Source organism: Pristiophorus japonicus, chromosome 9, assembly GCF_044704955.1.
Source record: "Pristiophorus japonicus isolate sPriJap1 chromosome 9, sPriJap1.hap1, whole genome shotgun sequence".
NCBI lineage: Eukaryota > Metazoa > Chordata > Chondrichthyes > Pristiophoridae > Pristiophorus > Pristiophorus japonicus.
The window spans coordinates 3,440,907-3,459,632 of record NC_091985.1 but is presented as its reverse complement, the minus strand read 5'-3'; the positions used below and the strand labels follow the sequence as shown (position 1 = coordinate 3,459,632).

Below are 18,726 nucleotides of genomic sequence, written 5' to 3'. Positions count from 1 at the left end.
TGACTGCAGGAGACCTTACTTTTGTCTTTACTAACCTTTTTCTCTTTACATATCTATAGAAGCTTTTGCAGTCCGTTTTAATGTTCCCTGCAAGCTTCCTCTCGTGCTCTATTTTCCCTGCCCTAATCAAACCCTTTGTCCTCCTCTGCTGAGTTCTAAATTTCTCCCAGTCCCCAGGTTCACTGCAATTTCTGGCCAATTTGTATGCCACTTCCTTGGCTTTAATACTATCCCTGATTTCCCTTGATAGCCACGGTTGAGCCACCTTCCCTTTTTTATTTTTACGCCAGAGAGGGATGTACAATTGTTGTAGTTCATCCATGCGGTCTCTAAATGTCTGCCATTGCCCATCCACAGTCAACCCCTTAAGTATCATTCGTCAATCTATCCTAGCCATTTCACGCCTCATACCTTCAAAGTTACCCTTCTTTAAGTTCTGGACCATGGTCTCTGAATTAACTGTTTCATTCTCCATCCTAATGTAGAATTCCACCATATTATGGTCACTCTTTCCCAAGGGGCCTCGCACAATGAGATTGCTAATTAATCCTCTCTCATTACACAACACCCAGTCTAAGATGGCCTCCCCCGAGTTGGTTCTTGACATATTGGTCGAGAAAACCATTCCTTATGCACTCCAGGAAATCCTCCTCCACTGTATTATTTCCAGTTTGGTTAGCCCAATCTATGTGCATATTGAAGTCACCCATTATAACTGCTTCACCTTTATTGCATGCACCCCTAATTTCCTGTTTGATGCCCTCCCCAACATCACTACTACTGTTTGGAGGTCTGTACACAACTCCCACTAACGTTTTTTTCCCTTTGGTGTTCTGCAGCTCTACCCATATAGATTCCACATCATCCAAGCTAATGTCCTTCCTAACTATTGCATTAGTCTCCTCTTTCACCAGCAATGCTACCCCACCTCCTTTTCCTTTTACTCTATCCTTCCTGAATGTTGAATAGCAATGGATGTTGAGTTCCCAGCCCTGATCATCCTGGAGCCACGTCTCTGTAATCCCAATCACATCATATTTGTTAACATCTATTTGCACAGTTAATTCATCCACCTTATTACGGATACTCCTTGCATTAATACACAAAGCCTTCAGGCTTGTTTTTTTAACACCCTTTGTCCTTTTAGAATTATGATGTAGTGTGGCCCTTTTTGTTCCTTGCCTTTGTTTACTCGGCCTTCCACTATTGCTTTTTACCTTTCTACCATCTGTTTCTGACTCCATATTATTTCGCCCTGTCTCGCTGCATAAGTTCCCATCCCCCTGCCATATTAGTTTAAACACTCCCGAACTGCATTAGCAAATGTTACCCCTTGGACATCAGTTCCAGTCCTGCCCAAGTGCAGACCGTCCCTTTTGTACAGGTCCCACTTCCCCCAGAACTGATTCCAATGTCCCAGGAATTTGAATCCCTCCCTCTTGCACCACTGCTCAAGCCACGTATTTATTCTAACTATCCTGCTCCCTCTACTCTGATTACACATGGCACTGGTAGCAATCCAGAGATTTGAAGTCCTTTGAGGTCCTACTTTTTAATTTAACTCCTAGCTCCCTAAATTCAGTTTGTCGGACCTCTTCCTGCTTTTTACCTATGTCGTTGGTACCTACATGTACCACGACAACTGGCTGTTCACCCTCCCTCTCCAGAATGCTCTGCAGCCGCTCCGAGACATCCTTGAACCTTGCACCAAGGAGGCAACATACCATCCTGGAGTCTCGGTTGCGGCCGCAGAAACGCCTATCTATTCCCCTTACAATAGAGTCCCCTATCACTATCGCTCTCACACTCTTTTTCCCGCCCTTCTCTGCAGCAGAGCCACCCACAGTGCCATGAACCTGGCTGCTGGTGCCTTCCCCTGGTAAGTCATCTCCCCCAACAGTATCCAAAATGGTATATCTGTTTTGAGGGAGATGACCGCAGGGGACTCCTGCACTACCTTCCTGCTCTTGCCTTATCTTTTGGTTATCCATTCCCTATCTATCCTAACCCTTAACTGGGCTGTGACCAACTCACTAAATGTGCTATCCACAACATTCTCTGCATCGCATTCTTGCTATTGAGGGAGTGCAGCGAAGGTTCTCCAGACTGATTCCCAGGATGGCAGGACTGACATATGAGGAGAGACTGGATCGACTGGGCCTGCATTCACTGGAGTTTAGAAAAACGAGAGGGGATCTGACAGAAACATATAAAATTCTGACGAGATTGGACAGATTAGATATAGGAAGAATGTTCCCGATGTTGCTGAAGTCCAGAACCAGGGGACACAGTCTAAGGATAAGGGGTAGGCCATTTAGGACCGAGATGAGGAGAAACTTCTTCACTCAGAGAGTTGTTAACCTGTGGAATTCCCTGCTGCAGAGAGTTGTTGATGCCAGTTCATTGGATATATTCAACATGGAGTTAGATATGGCCCTTACGGCTAAAGGAATCGAGGGGTATGGAGAGAAAGCAGGAAAGGGATACTGAGGGAATGATCAGCCATGATCTTAACGAATGGTGGTGCAGGCTCGAAGGGCCGAATGGCCGACTCCTGCACCTATTTTCTATGTTTCTATGTAACTGCACAGTCCCAGGAGATTATTGCGCGGTGTAAGTAATGGCGTAATTTCCTGGGACTGGAACAATGGCAGACACTGCAAATATACCATTCCCTGGCACAGCCTTTCTGCAAATTCCAGGCCAGTATATTACAAAACAATTATGTTTAATGTTGCGATATAAAACATAAACTGATTACAAAGCAAGCATTTGTTGCAAGCAGCATGTTAGACAACACGTGCTGCCCCACACTCTGTGCCCCACACTCTGTGCCCTACACTCTGTGACCCACACTCTGTGACCCACACTCTGTGACCCACACCTTGTGCCCCACACTCTGTGACCCACACTCTGTGACCCACACCCTGTGCCCTACACTCTGTGACCCACACTCTGTGACCCACACCTTGTGCCCCACACTCTGTGACCCACACCCTGTGACCCACACCTTGTGACCCACACCGTGTGCCTTACACTCTGTGACCCACACTCTGTGACCCACACCTTGTGCCCCACACTCTGTGACCCACACCCTGTGACCCACACCTTGTGACCCACACCGTGTGCCCTACATTCTGTGACCCACACTCTGTGACCCACACCCTGTGCCCCACACCCTGTGACTCACACCCTGTGACCCACACCCTGTGCCCCACACTCTGTGACCCACACCCTGTGACCCACACCTTGTGACCCACACCCTGTGACCCACACTCTGTGACCCACACTCCCACACCCTGTGACCCACACTCTGTGACCCACACTCTTTGACCCACACCCTGTGACCCACACTCTGTGACCCACGCCTTGTGCCCCACACCCTGTGACCTACACTCTGTGACCCACACTCTGTGACCCACACCCTGTGCCCCACACCCTGTGACCCACACCCTGTGCCCCACACCCTGTGACCCACACCTTGTGCCCCACACCCTGTGACCCACACCTTGTGCCCCACACCCTGTGACCCACACACTGTGCCCCACACCCTGTGACCCACACCCTGTGCCCCTCACCTTGTGACCCACACTCTGTGCCCCACACCCTGTGACCCACACCCTGTGATCCACACCTTGTGACCCACACCCTGTGAACCACACCCTGTGACCCACACTCTGTGACCCACACCCTGTGCCCCACACCCTGTGCCCCACACTCTGTGACCCACACCCTGTGCCCCACACTCTGTGCCCCACACCCTGTGACCCACACCCTGTGACCCACACCCTGTGCCCCACACCTTGTGCCCCACACCCTGTGACCCACACCCTGTGCCCCACACCCTGTGACCCACACCCTGTGTCCCACACCCTGTGACCCACACCCTGTGCCCCACACCCTGTGACCCACACTCTGTGCCCCACACCCTGTGCCCCACAACCTGTGACCCACACCCTGTGCCCTGTACCCCACACCCTGTGACCCACACTCTGTGCCCCACACTCTGTGACCCACACCCTGTGACCCACACTCTGTGACCCACACCCTGTGACCCACACTCTGTGACCCACACTCTGTGCCCCACACTCTGTGACCCACACCCTGTGACCCACACCCTGTGACCCACACTCTGTGACCCACACCCTGTGCCCCACACCCTGTGACCTACACCCTGTGACCCACACTCTGTGCCCCACACTCTGTGACCCACACCCTGTGCCCCACACTCTGTGACCCACACCCTGTGACCCACACTCTGTGACCCACACCCTGTGCCCCACACCTTGTGACCCACACTCTGTGACCCACACCTTGTGACCCACACTCTGTGCCCCACACTCTGTGACCCACACCCTGTGACCCACACTCTGTGACCCACACCCTGTGCCCCACACCTTGTGACCCACACCCTGTGACCCACACTCTGTGCCCCACACTCTGTGACCCACACCCTGTGCCCCACACCCTGTGCCCCACACCTTGTGACCCTCACCCTGTGACCCACACCTTGTGCCCCACACCCTGGGACCCACACCCTGTGACCCACACCCTGTGACCCACACTCTGTGCCCCACACTCTGTGACCCACACCCTGTGCCCCACACCTTGTGACCCTCACCCTGTGACCCACACCTTGTGCCCCACACCCTGGGACCCACACCCTGTGCCCCACACTCTGTGACCCACACCCTGTGACCCACACCCTGTGCCCCACACCCTGTGCCCCACACCCTGGGACCCACACCCTGTGACCCACACTCTGTGACCCACACCCTGTGCCCCACACCCTGTGCCCCACACCTTGTGCCCCACACCTGTGCCCCACACCCTGTGCCCTGTACCCCACACCTTGTGCCCCACACCCTGTGCCCCACACCCTGTGCCCTATACCCCACACCCTGTGCCCCACACCCTGTGCCCCACACCCTGTGCCCTGTACCCCACACCCTGTGCCCCACACCCTGTGCCCCACACCCTGTGACCCACACTCCCACACCCTGTGCCCCACACCCTGTGCCCTGTGCCCCACACCCTGTGCCCCACACGCTGGGACCCACACCCTGTGCCCCACACCCTGTGACCCACACTGTGCCCCACACCCTGTGCCCCACACCCTGTGCCCCACACCTTGTGCCCCACACCCTGTGACCCACACCCTGTGACCCACACTCCCACACCCTGTGACCCACACTCCCACACCCTGTGACCCACACCCTGTGCCCCACACCCTGTGACCCACACCCTGTGCCCCACACTCCCACACCCTGTGACCCACACCCTGTGACCCACACCCTGTGCCCCACACTCCCACACCCTGTGACCCACACCCTGTGACCCACACCCTGTGCCCCACACCCTGTGACCCACACCCTGTGCCCCACACTCCCACACCCTGGGACCCACACCCTGTGCCCCACACCCTGTGCCCTGTGCCCCACACTCCCACACCTTGTGACCCACATCCTGTGCCCCACACCCTGTGCCCCACACCCTGTGACCCACACCTTGTGACCCACACCTTGTGACCCACATCCTGTGCCCCACAGCCTGTGCCCCACACCCTGTGCCCTGTGCCCCACACCCTGTGCCCTGTGCCCCACACCTTCTGTCCAACATGCATTTTACTAGTGGTGTGCTACAAAAGATTTAACGTGTGGTGCAGGAATACCTTGCGCGTTTCAGTCAGCCCAGACACCGCCATGTACGCACTCCCAATGGTCTTGATCTTTTCAATTTTCTCAAAACGTTCATCACCCAGCAACTACATGAACAAACCATGAGAAGGTAATGAGTTCAAGCTAATGTTACTGCAGTCCGAAAACATCAAAAACTCGCATTTCAATAATGACTTTAACGTGCAGCAACATTCTGAGGTGTCTTACATTCGGATAGGTGACAAAAACTTGGTCGAAGATGTGGGTTTTAAGGAGGGTTTTAATGGATGTGAGTAAGATAGAGAGGCTGAGAAGTTTAGGGAGGGAATTCCAAGCTCCGGGGCATTGGCAGCTGTAGGCGTGCCTGCCATGGTGGGGGAAAGGGAGGGTGTGAGAGTTAGGATATGGGCAGCAGATGAACTGAAGTTTTTGGAGATGGAAGATGGAAGGCCGGCCAGGAGAGCATTGGAATAATCCAATCTAGAGGTTATAAAAGTATGGGTGAAGGCTTTAGCAGCAGATGGACTGGGGCAGGTCAGAGCCGGACGATGTTACGTAGGTGGAAGTGAGTGGTGTTTGTGATGGAAATGTTGGTCCATTAGAGGACGAGACCGGGGAATTAATAATGGGGAACATGGAGATGGCAGAAACTCTGAACAAATATTTTGTATCAGTCTTTACGGTAGAGGACACTAACAATATTCCGACAGTGGATAGTCAAGGGGCTATAGGGGGGGAGGAACTTAACACAATCACAATCACTAAGGAGGTGGTACTCAGTAAGATAATGGACTAAAGACAGATAAATCCCCTGGACCTGATGGCTTGCATCCTAGGGTCTTAAGAGAAGTAGCGGCAGGGATAGTGGATGCATTGGTTGTAATTTACCAAAATTCCCTGGATTCTGGGGAGGTCCCAGCAGATTGGAAAACTGCAAATGTAACGCCCCTATTTAAAAAAGGAGGCAGACAAAAAGCAGGAAACTATAGACCAGTTAGCCTAACATCTGTGGTTGGGAAAATGTTGGAGTCCATTATTAAAGAAGCAGTAGCAGGACATTTGGAAAAGCAAAATTCGGTCAGGCAGAGTCAGCATGGATTTATGAAGGGGAAGTCATGTTTGACAAATTTGCTGGAATTCTTTGATGATGTAACGAACAGGGTGGATGTGGTGTATTTGGATTTCCAGAAGGCATTTGACAAGGTGCCACATAAAAGGTTACTGCACAAGATAAAAGTTCACAGGGTTGGGGGTAATATATTAGCATGGATAGAGAATTGGCTAACTAACAGAAAACAGAGAGTCGGGATAAATGGGTCATTCTCAGGTTGGCAATCAGTCACCAGTGGGGTGCCGCAGGGATCAGTGCTGGGACACCAACTATTTACAATCTATATTAATGACTTAGAGGAAGGGACTGAGTGTAACGTAGCCAAGTTTGTCGACAATACAAAGATTGGAGGAAAAGCAATGTGTGAGGAGGACACAAAAAATCTGCAAAAAGACATAGACAGGCTAAGTGAGTGGGTAAAACTTTGGCAGATGGAGTATAATGTTGGAAAGTGTGAGGTTATGTACTTTGGCAGAAAAAAATCAAAGGGCAAGTTATTATTTAAATGGAGAAAGATTTCAAAGTGCTGCAGTATAGCGGGACCTGAGGGTACTTGTGCATGAAACACAAAAGGTTTGTATGCAGGTACAGCAAGTGATCAGAAAGGCCAATGGTATCTTGGCCTTTATTGCAAAGGGGATGGAGTATAAAAGCAGGGAAGTCTTGCTACAGCTATACAGGGTATTGGTGAGATCACACCTAGTATACTGCGTGCATATTTACGGGTTCCATATTTACAAAAGAATATACTTGCTTTGGAGGCAGTTCAGAGAAAGTTCACTCGGTTGATTCCGGGGATGAGGGGGTTGACTTATGAGGAAAGGTTGAGTAGGTTGGGCCTCTACTCATTGGAATTCAGAAGAATGAGAGGTGATCTTATCGAGACGTATAAGATTATGAGGGGGCTTGACAAGGTGGATGCAGAGAGGATGTTTCTACTGATAGGGGAGACTAGAACTAGAGCGCATAATCTTAGAATAAGGGGCCGCCCATTTAAAACTGAGATGAGGAGGAATTTCTTCTCTCAGAGAGTTGTAAATCTGTGGAATTCGCTGCCTCAGAGAGCTGTGGAAGCTGGGACATTGAATACATTTAGACAGAAATAGACAGTTTCTTAAACGATAAGGGGATAAGGGGTTATGGGGAGAGGGCGGGGAAGTGGAGCTGAGTCCATGATCGGATCAGCCATGATCTTATTGAATGACGGAGCAGGCTCGAGGGGCCTACTCCTGCTCCTATTTCTTATGTTCTAATGTGGGGTTGGAAATTAATCTCCCAGTGAAATAGGACACCAAGGTTGCAAACAGTCTGGTTCAGCCTGAGACAGGGACCAGGGAAGAAAGAAAGAATTGCATTTTTCTCGCACCTTTCACGACTACCTAGTGGACTACTGCTCCACCCAGTGGACTAGTGTGGTAATGCAGCCATGTTTATACAGTAAAAGGAATGAAGCCACCTTGAGTGCTTTAGTGATGTCGTAAGAAGATATTTTTTGACAAATTTGCTGGAGTTCTTTGAGAATGTAACAAGCAGGATGCCCAGTTTTCTTGCAGAAGAAACACTCTGCCTTCACTTATGGACAATTTTGAGTGAGGTGTTGTCCCAGTTATATTCAAAACAAAGAACCTCTCAAAATATCTCTGTCGGTTTGCTGAATCATCCACCAACAAAAGTTTCAGCAGGGAATCCGATTATTTTATCCTCATTATCCAATGCGATATAAAACCTAAGAAATAGGAGCAGGAGTAGGCCATTTGATCCCTCAAGCCTGCTCCACCATTTAATAATCTGTCTATCTCCGCCATAAATATATTCAATGACCCAGCCTCCACAGCTCTCTGGGGCAGAGAATTCCACAGATTTACAACCCTCCGAGAGAAGAAATTTCTCCTCATCTCAGTTTTAAATGGGCGGCCCCTTATTCTAAGATTATGGGCTAGATTTTACACTTTTGTGCAGATCGCCCAAAAATGAGCGTTATTTCCGGCGTGGGCGGTTAAAAAAGGGTTTTCAGATCGCTGGCTTGTCGCCCATTCTCAAAGCACCTAGTCTCCATTTTTGAAATTGGGTGTTACCGCGAGTGATATGAAATGGGCGTTAGCATTAAATCTCGCTGACCTTCTGCCGTAAAGTGTCGCCGTCCTTAGCAACGGCATGGCAACGCTCGATTCCCGCGATTCAGGAGGTCAGGGGTCACCATTACATGCTCAGAAGCGGAGACAGAGAGAGAGGGAGCATAGAGGCACTGAAAGTGTGTGTGGGTGTGGTGTGTGCTTGTCTGGCTGTTATTGGAGGGACGACGGAGATCCACCTGCAGCAAAAAGCCCACTGAGCACCAAGAACATAGCTGGCACCGAGTTTTTGTCCAACAAATAAAATATAACATGGGAGGGATGGAGGAGGCCCTGGAGCTGGTAACCAGGAACACTGGTGGCAGAGGGCTCCCAGTGATCCCGGAGCATGGCACTGCACCCCAAGGTGCTGCACCCCCATTGCCAACCATACATGAGAGCCAGCAGCAACATCTTGCTGTTGCAGTTTAAAATGTTTTTTATTGAACAAAACTTTGCAGCACATTGGCTCAGATAGCTGCACCATTACACGCTGGTGATTCCTTAACATCAAAGGGTATAATGACACTTAACTTCAATCAACTTAAACTTTAACAGTCACCAAGGTGATGCCCACCATTGATGTATGACCTGCACACCCAGCAGTGAGTCATCCTTGTAAATAACACCAATGTTCTTTCAGGCAAAGCGATCATTGATGAGCTCCTGACATAAGGCTCTGGGAGCTATCATGCCACCACGGGCCCTTTCATGCGGTCTACAGGGGGGCGGGGGCATGGCTTCAGCGTCAGCCTGATTGTCTGGGCCAATGTCAGCGTCCACCTCCTCATCCTCCTCTTCCTCTCTCTGGTGAGGGGGACTGTCAGACTCATCAGGCAATTCTTGTCCCCTCCTGATAGCCAAGTTGTGTAGCATGGAGCACACCACCATGAATTGAGCTACCTGTTCAGGGTGGTATTGGAGCTCGCCTCCTGAGTGGTCCAGGCATCTAACGCGCTGCTTCAGCACTCCAATGGTTTTCTCCATGATATTGCAAGTTGCTCTGTGGCTCTCGTTGTATCGCCTCTCGGCCTCGGTGTGGGTATCACGCAGGGGGGTCATCAGCCAGGTGATGAGGCCATATCCTTTGTCACCAAGCATCCAGCATTGACCTTGTGGCTGATTGTTAAACAACTCAGATACAGTGCTCTCACACAGGATGTGAGTATCATGGATGCTGCCCGGAAATTGAGCATTCACTGTCAGTATAATTTGCCGGTGGTTGACAACCAGTTGGACATTCAGGGAGTGGAATCCCTTGCGGTTCCTGAAAACCTCAGCATCCTGAAAAGGTGCCCGCATCGCGATGTGCGTAGAGTCTATTGCTCCCTGCACCTTGGGGAAGTTTGTAATTCTGGAGAATCCTAGAGCCCTCTCACTCTGTGCCTCCCTGGTCATAGGGAAGCTGATCAAGTCACTCCTGCGTGGGTACAGGGCTTCAGTGACCTGTCTAATGCAGCGATGTGTGGCATGCTGAGAAAGTTCGCAAATGTCGCCAGCTGTGGCCTGAAAAGAACCCGAGGCATAGAATGACAGCACCGCGGTGACTTTGACCTCGACGGACAGTGCAGTACTGATGGTGCTGGCAGGCTGCAGATCTGTCATTATCAGCTGGCATAACCCAGTGATAACCTCTTTGTGGAAGCGCAGTCTCCGAAGGCAGGTGGTGTCGGGCAAGTCGAGGGAAGAATGCTTCTCCCTGTACTTGCGGGGGGTGTAACGTCTAGACCTTCTCATCTGTCTGTCACGTCTTATATTGTACACATAATGCAGTGGAGTGTACCTTCAGCGATGTCGAGTCTGCTGCCTGTATTTGGTCACCAAGAGAGGGTGAGAAAGGACAGGCCCCATTGCAGTAGCTCTCTGTTTTCCACCGATTGGTCACAAACAAGGAATGTCCCGATGAAGACACCTATTAAATCCCAATCGGTCACAGTGTGATAAAGATGTTTGTTCAGATGTTCACATCACCTCGAAAGACCTCCAGAGTACATCCGAACTCCCCCGAGGTTGAAGCACAGCGGCCTTTTAAAGGATGCGACATTGATGTAGAACATGGCGTCCATAACGCTATGATAAGTTCCAGTTAGTTCCACTTTTTCCCAGCAATTTTTGGGCAAGCGATATTGTGGGCGAGATGTGTGCGAGGTGGTGAAAGTGACGCTGGGCGATCTCCTGGGCGTTAGTTTCGGCAAATGTGATCTTTACGACAAAATAAAGTGGGCGATCGGTATTATTGAATCTCAGCGTTAATTACGTGCGGAAATTAACGCTGGGCGATATTATGGGCGTTGGTTTCACCCATTCTGATGATTCTACCCCAAAAAATGGGCGCGCGGTATTATTTTTTCCCGGCGTTACGTACATGGCGAAAGTAACGCTTGCCAATAAGTGTCCGAAAAATGGGCGTCAGTTTCCATTTTGTGGCTAAATGGGCGATATCTGGGCATTATACGTAATTTCGGTGGTGAAATGGACATTAAGTAGGCATTATGCATGAAAAAAAGTGTAAAATCTAACCCATAGTCCCCTAGTTTTAGTTTCCCCTATGAGTGGAAATATCCTCTCTGCACCATCTTGATGAGCCCTCTCATTATCTTATAAGTTTCAATAAGATCACCTCTCATTCTTCTGAACTCCAATGTGTTTAGGCCCAACCTACTCAACCTATCCTCATAAGTCAATCCCCTCATCTCCGGAATCAACCTAGTGAACCTTCTCTGAACAGCCTCCAATGCAAGTATATCTTTCCTTAAACACGGAGACCAAAACTGTACGCAGTACTCCAGGTGTGGCCTCACCAATACCCTGTACAGTTGTAGCAGGACTTCTCTGCTTTTATACTCCATCCCTTTTGCAATAAAGGCCAACACAAATGGTGTGAAACATACTAAAGTTCCACCATACTACCCTGCTTCAAATGTTGCAGCAGAGCACACAGTATAAATTGTAAAACGTGCCCTCATCAAGCAAATGTTGGATCCAAATCCAAAGAAACGACAATTGTCTTTGGACCACAAATTGGCAAATTTTCGAATTACTTACCATAATATTCCTCATACAACTACTGGTAGAACACCAGCAGAGTTGTTTCTCAAGCAACAGCCATGAACCAGGTCCTCGTTGTTAGAGCCAAACTTGGCACAGTCCGTAGAAGAGAAACAATTAAGACAGAAAGAGAATCATGATAGTGGTAGAGTAAAAGAGAGAAGTGTGAAATTGCGTCAGAAGGTGAGAGTGAAGAACCATCACCATAAATGGTTAAAGTGTTACCGGGAAGTGTGGTGAAGATATGTGGTCCTCGCACATATTTGGTCAAGATATTTGATCATGTGGAAGGAGTTGAAAATTGGAATGATTCAATTATTTTTGATGAATCAGATAGTCTTGTTACAAGTCGAGTACCAGTAGCAAATCCTACATCAGATGTACTACGTCCAAGAGAAAATCAGAAGTTAAGCATGGGTCCGAGTGAGGCAGACAAACAGTCTGAAGTTGTAGAAAGTCAAATGTAGACCAAGAGCATCCCTTGGAGAAAAACTCTCCTCAGGCTCAGCCTAGAATGAGTCTGAGTTCGACACCAAGTTTGGAAGGTTCTGTTCGAGAGTGAAGGTATCCTCTTCGAAGCAGAAAGCCAGTGGTTAAGTTTGATTTGCAAATATGACAAATTAAGTTCACATCGTTTGTTGTGTATAACAATGCAAGTTATGTACGATTATTATTTTGTTATAATTACTTCTTCTTTAAGGAGGGAGAAGTATAATATAGCTCCACCTAGTGCACTACTGTGGTAATGCAACCACTGATATTTATACAATAAAAGGAATGAAGCCATCTTGACTGTGTGTGCTTTAGTGATGTCGTAAGAAGATATTACACAATGAAGAACTTTTTTTTTGAAGTGCAGTCACTGTTGTAATGTGGGAAACGCGGCAGCCAACTTGCACATAGCAAGCTGCCACAAACAGCAATGTGATAATGACCAGATAATGTTTTTTTGCTTTGTTGATCATGAGATAAATATTGGCCAGGACACCGGAATAACTCCCCTGCTATTCTTCGAAATAGTGCCCTGGGATCTTTAACGTCCACCTGAGAGAGCAGATGGGGCCTCGGTTTAAAGTCTCAACCAAAAGACGGCACCTCCGACAGTGCAGCACACCCTCAGCACTGCACTGATGAGTCAGCCAAAATTAACGTGCTCAAATTCCTGGAGTGGGACTTGAACACATGACCTTCTGACTCAGAGGCGAGTGTACTACCCACTGAGGATGGCATTGGTGGCTAGGGAATGGAGTCTGTGGCGGGGGCTGAAGTTGATGGCTTCAGCCTTCCCAATATTTAACTGGAGGAAACTGCAGTAAATCCAAAAGTGAATGTTGGATATGAAGAGGATTTCCTGGAGTGTATTAGGGATGGTTTTCTAGACCAATATGTTGAGGAACCAAGTAGAGAGCTGGCCATTCTAGACTGGGTGATGTGTAATGAGAAAGGATTAATTAGCAATATTGTTGTACGAGGCCCCTTGGGGAAGAGTGATCATAATATGGGAGAATTCTTTATTAGTATGGAAAGCGACATAGTTAATTCAGAGACTAAGGTCCTGAACTTAGGGAAAGGTAACTTTGAAGGTATGAGACGTGAATTGGCTAGAATAGACTGGCAAATGATACTTAAAGGGTTGACGGTGGATAGGCAATGGCAAACATTTAAAGATCACATGGGTGAACTTCAACAATTGTACATCCCTGTCTGAAGTAAAAATAAAACGGGGAAGGTGGCTCAACCGTGGCTAACAAGGGAAATTAGGGATAGTTAAATCCAAGGAAGAGGCATATAAATTAGCCAGAAAAAGCAACAAACCTGAAGACTGGAAGAAATTTAGAATTCAGCAGAGGAGGACAAAGGGTTTAACTAGGAGGGGGAAATAGATGATGAGAGGAAGCTTGCTGGGAACATAAAAACTGACCGCAAAAGCTTCTATAGATATGTGAAGAGAAAAAGATTAGTGAAGGCAAACGTAGGTCCCTTGCAGTCGGATTCAGGTGTATTTATAATGGTGTACAAAGAAATGGCAGACAAATTGAACAAATACTTTTGTTCTATCTTCATGAAGGGAGACACAAATAACCTTCCGCAAATACTAGGGGACCGAGGGTCTAGAGAGGAGAAACTGAAGGATATCCTTATTAGTCAGGAAATTATGTTAGGGAAGTTGATGGGATTGAAGGCCGATAAATCCCCGGGGCCTGATAGTCTGCATCCCAGAGTATTTAAGGAAGTGGCCCGAGAAATAGTGGATGCATTGGTGATCATTTTCCAACAGTCTATCGACTCTGGATCAGTTCCTATGGACTGGAGGGTAGCTAATGTAACACCACTTTTTAAAAAAGGAGGGAGAGAGAAAACGGGTAATTATAGACTGGTTAGCCTGACATCAGTAGTGGGGAAAATGTTGGAATCAATTATTAAAGATGAAATAGCAGCGCATTTGGAAAGCAGTGACAGGATCGGTCCAAGTCAGCATGGATTTATGAAAGGGAAATCATGCTTGACAAATCTTCTGGAATTTTTTGAGGATGTAACTAGTAGATTTGACAAGGGAGAACCAGTGGATGTGGTGTATTTGGACTTTCAAAAGGCTTTTGACAAGGTCCCACACAAGAGATTGGTGTGCAAAATCAAAGCACATGGTATTGGGGGTAATGTATTGACGTGGATAGAGAACTGGTTGTCAGACAGGAAGCAGAGAGTCGGGATAAACGGGTCCTTTTCAGAATGGCAGGCAGTGACTAGTGGGGTGCCGCAGGGCTCAGTACTGGGACCCCAGCTATTTACAATATACATCAATGATTTAGAAGAAAGAATTAAGAGTAATATCTCCAAGTTTGCAGATGACACTAAGCTGGGTGGCGGTGTGAGCTGTGAGGAGGATGCTAAGAGGCTGCAGGGTGACTTGGACAGGTTAGGTGAATGGGCCAATGCATGGCAGATGCAGTATAATGTGGATAAATGTGAGGTTATCCACTTTGATGGCAAAAACATGAAGGCAGAATATTATCTGAATGGCGGCAGATTAGGAAAAGGGGAGGTGCAACGAGACCTGGGTGTCATGATACATCAGTCATTGAAAGTTGGCATGCAGGTACAGCAGGTGGTGAATAAGGCAAATGGTATGTTGGCCTTCATAGCTAGGGGATTTGAGTATAGGAGCAGGGAGGTCTTACTGCAGTTGTACAGGGCCTTAGTGAGGCCTCACCTGGAATATTGTGTTCAGTTTTGGTCTCCTAATCTGAAAAAGGACGTTCTTGCTATTGAGGGAGTACAGCGAAGGTTCACCAGACTGATTCCCAGGATGGCAGGACTGACATATGAGGAGAGACTGGATCGACTGGGCCTGTATTCACTGGAGTTTAGAAGGATGAGAGGGGATCTCATAGAAACATATAACATTCTGACAGGACTGGACAGGTTAGATGCAGGAAGAATGTTCCTGATGTTGTGGAAGTCCAGAACCAGGGGACATAGTCTAAGGATAAGGGGTAAGCCATTTAGGACTGAGATGAGGAGAAACTTCTTCACCCAGAGAGTGGTGAACCTGTGGAATTCCCTGCCGCAGAAAGTTGTTGATGCCAGTTCATTGCATATATTCAAGAGGGAGTTAGATGTGGCCTTTACGGCTAAAGGGATCAAGGGGTATGGAGAGAAAGCAGGAAAGGGGTACTGAGGTGAATGGTCAGCCATGATTTTATTGAATGGTGGTGCAGGCTCGAAGGGCCGAATGGCCTACTCCTGCACCTATTTTCTATGTTTCTATGTTTGTATGTTTCGCATGCCAGATACGAGACCCCCAAAGCAAGCACTGTTACCGGAACATCTTCACGGCAAGCGAGCCCCAGGTGGGCAGCGGAAACGTTACAAGGACACCCTCAAAGCCTCCCTGATAAAATGTAACATCCCCACCAACGCCTGAGAGTCCCTGGCCAAGACCGCCCTAAGTGGAGGAAGAGCATCCGGGAGGGCGCTGAGCACCTCGAGTCTCGTCGCCGAGAGCATGCAGAAAGCAAGCGCAGGCAGCGGAAGGAGCGTGCGGCAAACCTGTCCCACCCTCCCCTTCCCTCAACCACTGTCTGTCCCACCTGTGAGAGAGACTGTGGTCCTCGTATTGGACTGTTCAGTCGCCCAAGAACTCACTTTAAGAGTGGAAGCAAGTCTTCCTCGATTGCGAGGGACTGCCTATGGTGATGATTCAGGTACTTATTCCAGAGAACTGTGTAAACGCTGAGAATGAACAGACCCAGGTGCAAGAGAGACACCTGTGTGAACACGTTCGGCCTGCCGTGGGTGATCAACGCCACTGGACTCTCACTAGGATACCTACATCATCAAAATCAGCAATGATCTCATTAAGCAGCTGCAGGCACATCAGTCCCTGTTGATTGCTCTCAGCCTGCGAGTATAACGTTCCAAACTCCGGGATGGAAGCAAACAGAACTCCAACATTGTCATGTGATTCGCAATACAGATCCTGGAAACAGAGCAAGTTGATCAGCAAAATCACCTCAAATTGGTTATCAGATCAAAATAATCACCAACATCACCAGAGGAGTCCTGTACACAACACACGGGGGGGGTTAGTGACACACGGGGAGTTAGTGACACACGGGGAGTGTTAGTGACACACGGGGAGTTAGTGACACACGGGGAGTGTTAGTGACACACGGGGAGTTAGTGACACACGGGGAGTTAGTGACTCACGGGGGGGGTTAGTGACACACGGGGGTTAGTGACACACGGGGAGTTAGTGACTCACGGGGAGTTAGTGACACACGGGGAGTTAGTGACACACGGGGAGTTAGTGACACACGGGGAGTTAGTGACTCACGGGGAGTTAGTGACACACGGGGAGTTAGTGACTCACGGGGAGTTAGTGACACACGGGGAGTTAGTGACTCACGGGGAGTTAGTGACACACGGGGAGTTAGTGACTCACGGGGAGTTAGTGACACACGGGGAGTTAGTGACTCACGGGGGGGTTAGTGACTCACGGGGAGTTAGTGACACACGGGGAGTTAGTGACTCACGGGGAGTTAGTGACACACGGGGGGGGTTAGTGACACACGGGGAGTTAGTGACTCACGGGGAGTTAGTGACACACGGGGGGGGTTAGTGACACACGGGGAGTTAGTGACTCACGGGGGGGGTTAGTGACACACGGGGAGTTAGTGACTCACGGGGGGGGTTAGTGACACACGGGGAGTTAGTGACACACGGGGAGTTAGTGACACACGGGGGGGGTTAGTGACACACGGAGGGTTAGTGACACACGGGGGAGTTAGTGACACACGGGGAGTTAGTGACACACGGGGAGTTAGTGACACACGGGGAGTTAGTGACACACGGGGAGTTAGTGACACACGGGGAGTTAGTGACACACGGGGGGGTTAGTGACACACGGGGAGTTAGTGACACACGGGGAGTTAGTGACACACGGGGAGTTAGTGACACACGGGGGGGTTAGTGACACACGGGGAGTTAGTGACACACGGGGGGTTAGTGACACACGGGGAGTTAGTGACACACGGGGGGTTAGTGACACACGGGGGGTTAGTGACACACGGGGAGTTAGTGACACACGGGGGGGGTTAGTGACACACGGGGAGTTAGTGACTCACGGGGGAGTTAGTGACACACGGGGAGTTAGTGACACACGGGGGGTTAGTGACACACGGGGGGGTTAGTGACACACGGGGGGTTAGTGACACACGGGGGGTTAGTGACACACGGGGGGTTAGTGACTCACGGGGGAGTTAGTGACACACGGGGAGTTAGTGACACACGGGGGGTTAGTGACTCACGGGGGGGTTAGTGACACACGGGGAGTTAGTGACACACGGGGAGTTAGTGACACACGGGGGGTTAGTGACACACGGGGGGGTTAGTGACACACGGGGAGTTAGTGACACACGGGGGTTAGTGACTCACGGGGGGGTTAGTGACTCACGGGGGGGTTAGTGACACACGGGGGTTAGTGACACACGGGGAGTTAGTGACACATTGGGGGGTTAGTGACACACGGGGGGGTTTGAGACACACGGGGGGTTAGTGACTCACGGGGGTTAGTGACTCACGGGGGGGTTAGTGACACACGGGGGAGTTAGTGACACACGGGGGTTAGTGACTCACGGGGGTTAGTGACTCACGGGGGTTAGTGACTCACGGGGGGGTTAGTGACACACGGGGGAGTTAGTGACACACGGGGGTTAGTGACTCACGGGGGTTAGTGACTCACGGGGGGGTTAGTGACACACGGGGGAGTTAGTGACACACGGGGGTTAGTGACTCACGGGGGTTAGTGACTCACGGGGGTTAGTGACTCACGGGGGGGTTAGTGACTCACGGGGAGTTAGTGACACACGGGGGTTAGTGACTCACGGGGGGGTTAGTGACATACGGGGGGGTTAGTGACTCACGGGGGGGTTAGTGACACACGGGGGTTAGTGACTCACGGGGGTTAGTGACTCACGGGGGTTAGTGACTCACGGGGGGGTTAGTGACACACGGGGGAGTTAGTGACACACGGGGGTTAGTGACTCACGGGGGTTAGTGACTCACGGGGGAGTTAGTGACACACGGGGGGGTTAGTGACACACTGGGGGTTAGTGACACACGGGGGGGTTAGTGACACACGGGGGGTTAGTGACACACGGGGGGGTTAGTGACACACGGGGGGTTAGTGACACACGGGGGGTTAGTGACACACGGGGGGTTAGTGACTCACGGGGGAGTTAGTGACACACGGGGAGTTAGTGACACACGGGGGGTTAGTGACTCACGGGGGGGTTAG

At 49.8% G+C, this 18,726-nt stretch overlaps 1 protein-coding gene across 1 annotated transcript in view; it reads right to left on the bottom strand.

Moving 5' to 3' along the window:
• The window catches only part of LOC139272906 (adenylate cyclase type 8-like), a gene marked incomplete at its 3' end in the record, with an annotated part of 426,014 nt that overhangs the window by 93,013 nt on the left and 314,275 nt on the right, over nt 1–18,726 (bottom strand). The window contains exons 15-16 of the mRNA XM_070889007.1: nt 16,261–16,407; nt 5,672–5,764 (exon numbers count right to left, since the gene is read on the bottom strand). Of these exons, the coding sequence (XP_070745108.1) occupies nt 5,672–5,764; nt 16,261–16,407 (240 nt within the window). The remainder of the gene's footprint in view (nt 1–5,671; nt 5,765–16,260; nt 16,408–18,726) is intronic.